The sequence below is a fragment of the Gavialis gangeticus genome, unplaced genomic scaffold, assembly GCF_001723915.1.
Source record: "Gavialis gangeticus isolate Ggan-Ray unplaced genomic scaffold, GavGan_comp1, whole genome shotgun sequence".
In the NCBI taxonomy this organism is placed as follows: Eukaryota; Metazoa; Chordata; order Crocodylia; family Gavialidae; genus Gavialis; species Gavialis gangeticus.
Window position 1 is genome coordinate 40,684 of NW_017729013.1, and position 1,759 is coordinate 42,442.

At 40.3% G+C, this 1,759-nt stretch overlaps 1 protein-coding gene across 1 annotated transcript in view; it reads right to left on the reverse strand.

Moving 5' to 3' along the window:
- The window catches only part of YWHAE (tyrosine 3-monooxygenase/tryptophan 5-monooxygenase activation protein epsilon), a 36,229-nt gene that overhangs the window by 12,648 nt on the left and 21,822 nt on the right, over positions 1–1,759 (reverse strand). Inside the window, exons 3-4 of the mRNA XM_019511331.1 lie at positions 711–917; positions 128–264 (exon numbers count right to left, since the gene is read on the reverse strand). Coding sequence (XP_019366876.1) covers positions 128–264; positions 711–917 — 344 coding nt within the window. The remainder of the gene's footprint in view (positions 1–127; positions 265–710; positions 918–1,759) is intronic.

The window sequence follows — 1,759 nt, forward strand, 5'->3', positions numbered from 1 at the left end:
AGGTGAAAAACACCGAAATCCATTTTGCTTCTCCTTCCCACGCTTAAGAGATCACTTGTAGGCCAGGTACATATTTTTTCCTGAGATCAGGAGTGGAGAAGCATCTTAAAACAAAAATCTTACTTACCATCACCCTGCATGTCTGAAGTCCATAGTGTCAGGTTATCACGTAACAACTGCATGATAAGCGTAGAGTCCTTATAGCTTTCTTCACTCAGCGTATCCAGTTCTGCAATAGCATCATCAAAAGCTGCTTTTGCCAACCTACAAATACAAAAGTAAATCTGCTTTGCTACAGTTTCAACCCAACAACATAGCAATCTGATTAACCTAAAGCCCGAGGCGAAAACACTCCCAACTTTAAGAACAACAGGACAATGGAAGTAGATGTTGAGAGAAGTCACACTCATTCATGAGAAGTTTGTAAGAGAAGGCTAAATAGGCATTTCCTGGGATGGTTGAGAACAGTGACCAGCATAAGGCCACCCGTTTAATTCAATTAAGAAATGATGTTCTGGCAATCGCTCATCCGACACTGAGGTAAAATTTTCTGAAAAGACTGAGAAATGTTTCGTAAAATTCGTTTTGAAAAATTAACAACATTTAGGTTGAACGATTTCGGGTTTCATTTTTCAAATGCTAGAATTCTCAAGCACTGATCGATACCCTACAGCACACCAAAGGAATCCACCTCCTCAGATATTACTCACCTGCAGGCACGATCAGGAGAATTAAGAATTTCATAATAGAATACAGAAAAGTTGAGAGCAAGACCTAAGCGGATGGGGTGCGTTGGCGGAAGTTCTGTCATTGCAATATCACTAGCAGCCTTATAAGCCACCAGGCTATTCTCTGCTGCCTCCTTCCTGTCATTTCCTGTAGCAAACTCAGCCAGATACCTATGGTAGTCCCCTTTCCTGAAAGAGGAAAAAGAAAGCACAATAATCTTACGAATTTTATATTTATGTTACCCACCAGCGAAAAAAACATTTTGCCTTCAAAATAATCCTGAAGCAAAATGTATATCAACCACTGACCAACGTCTAGATATTACTGTAATATGTGCTTTAAGACCTTTAGGTCTGAAGCACAGGTGTAAACACCTATACAATGCTTAGTGAGATAGCTGAAACCACAATACTGCTAAGCTTCCTGGGCACTTAATAGGTATCGCTGGACTTGTGTGCCTCACACAGAGATAACTAAGTTATAGAATCAATTTTCTCAGTTAAAAAAAAAAAAAAAAAAAAAACCGAACCACCAGAGGAAAAAAACATTTTAGACATTTTTACAAAGGAAAGGAAATACTTGAGAAATGCAAGTAATATAGAATCACCCACTACACATCTGGGTGCGTTGGGAAAACTCTGCCCATTTGTCTTCACCAGCCAAAAACACGTGTACAAGGTACAGAATAAGACTTGCAAATTGACCCCTTTGCCAACGGACAGTATAAATGCCTCCTTTCGAAAGGAGGTACTAAAAATACGAGGTACTGGTACCAAGCAAGCTGATACCAGCAGTTACCCATGCCACAATCAGTTGAGATGTGTCAGACATCAAAACAACAAGAGAGGTCTCTCCAAAACCTTTTCCTCAGTGCAAACAAAAACAGGAAAGACACAGAAACTGTTTTTGCTGCACAGCTGAATTCACTCAACTGAGTAGAGAGAGAGAAGACCAGTGTTCTTATTTTTAGATATCTTTGTAGAGGATGGTTTGGACAGGGATGATCCTGTCAAAGGCGGGGGGGGGGGGG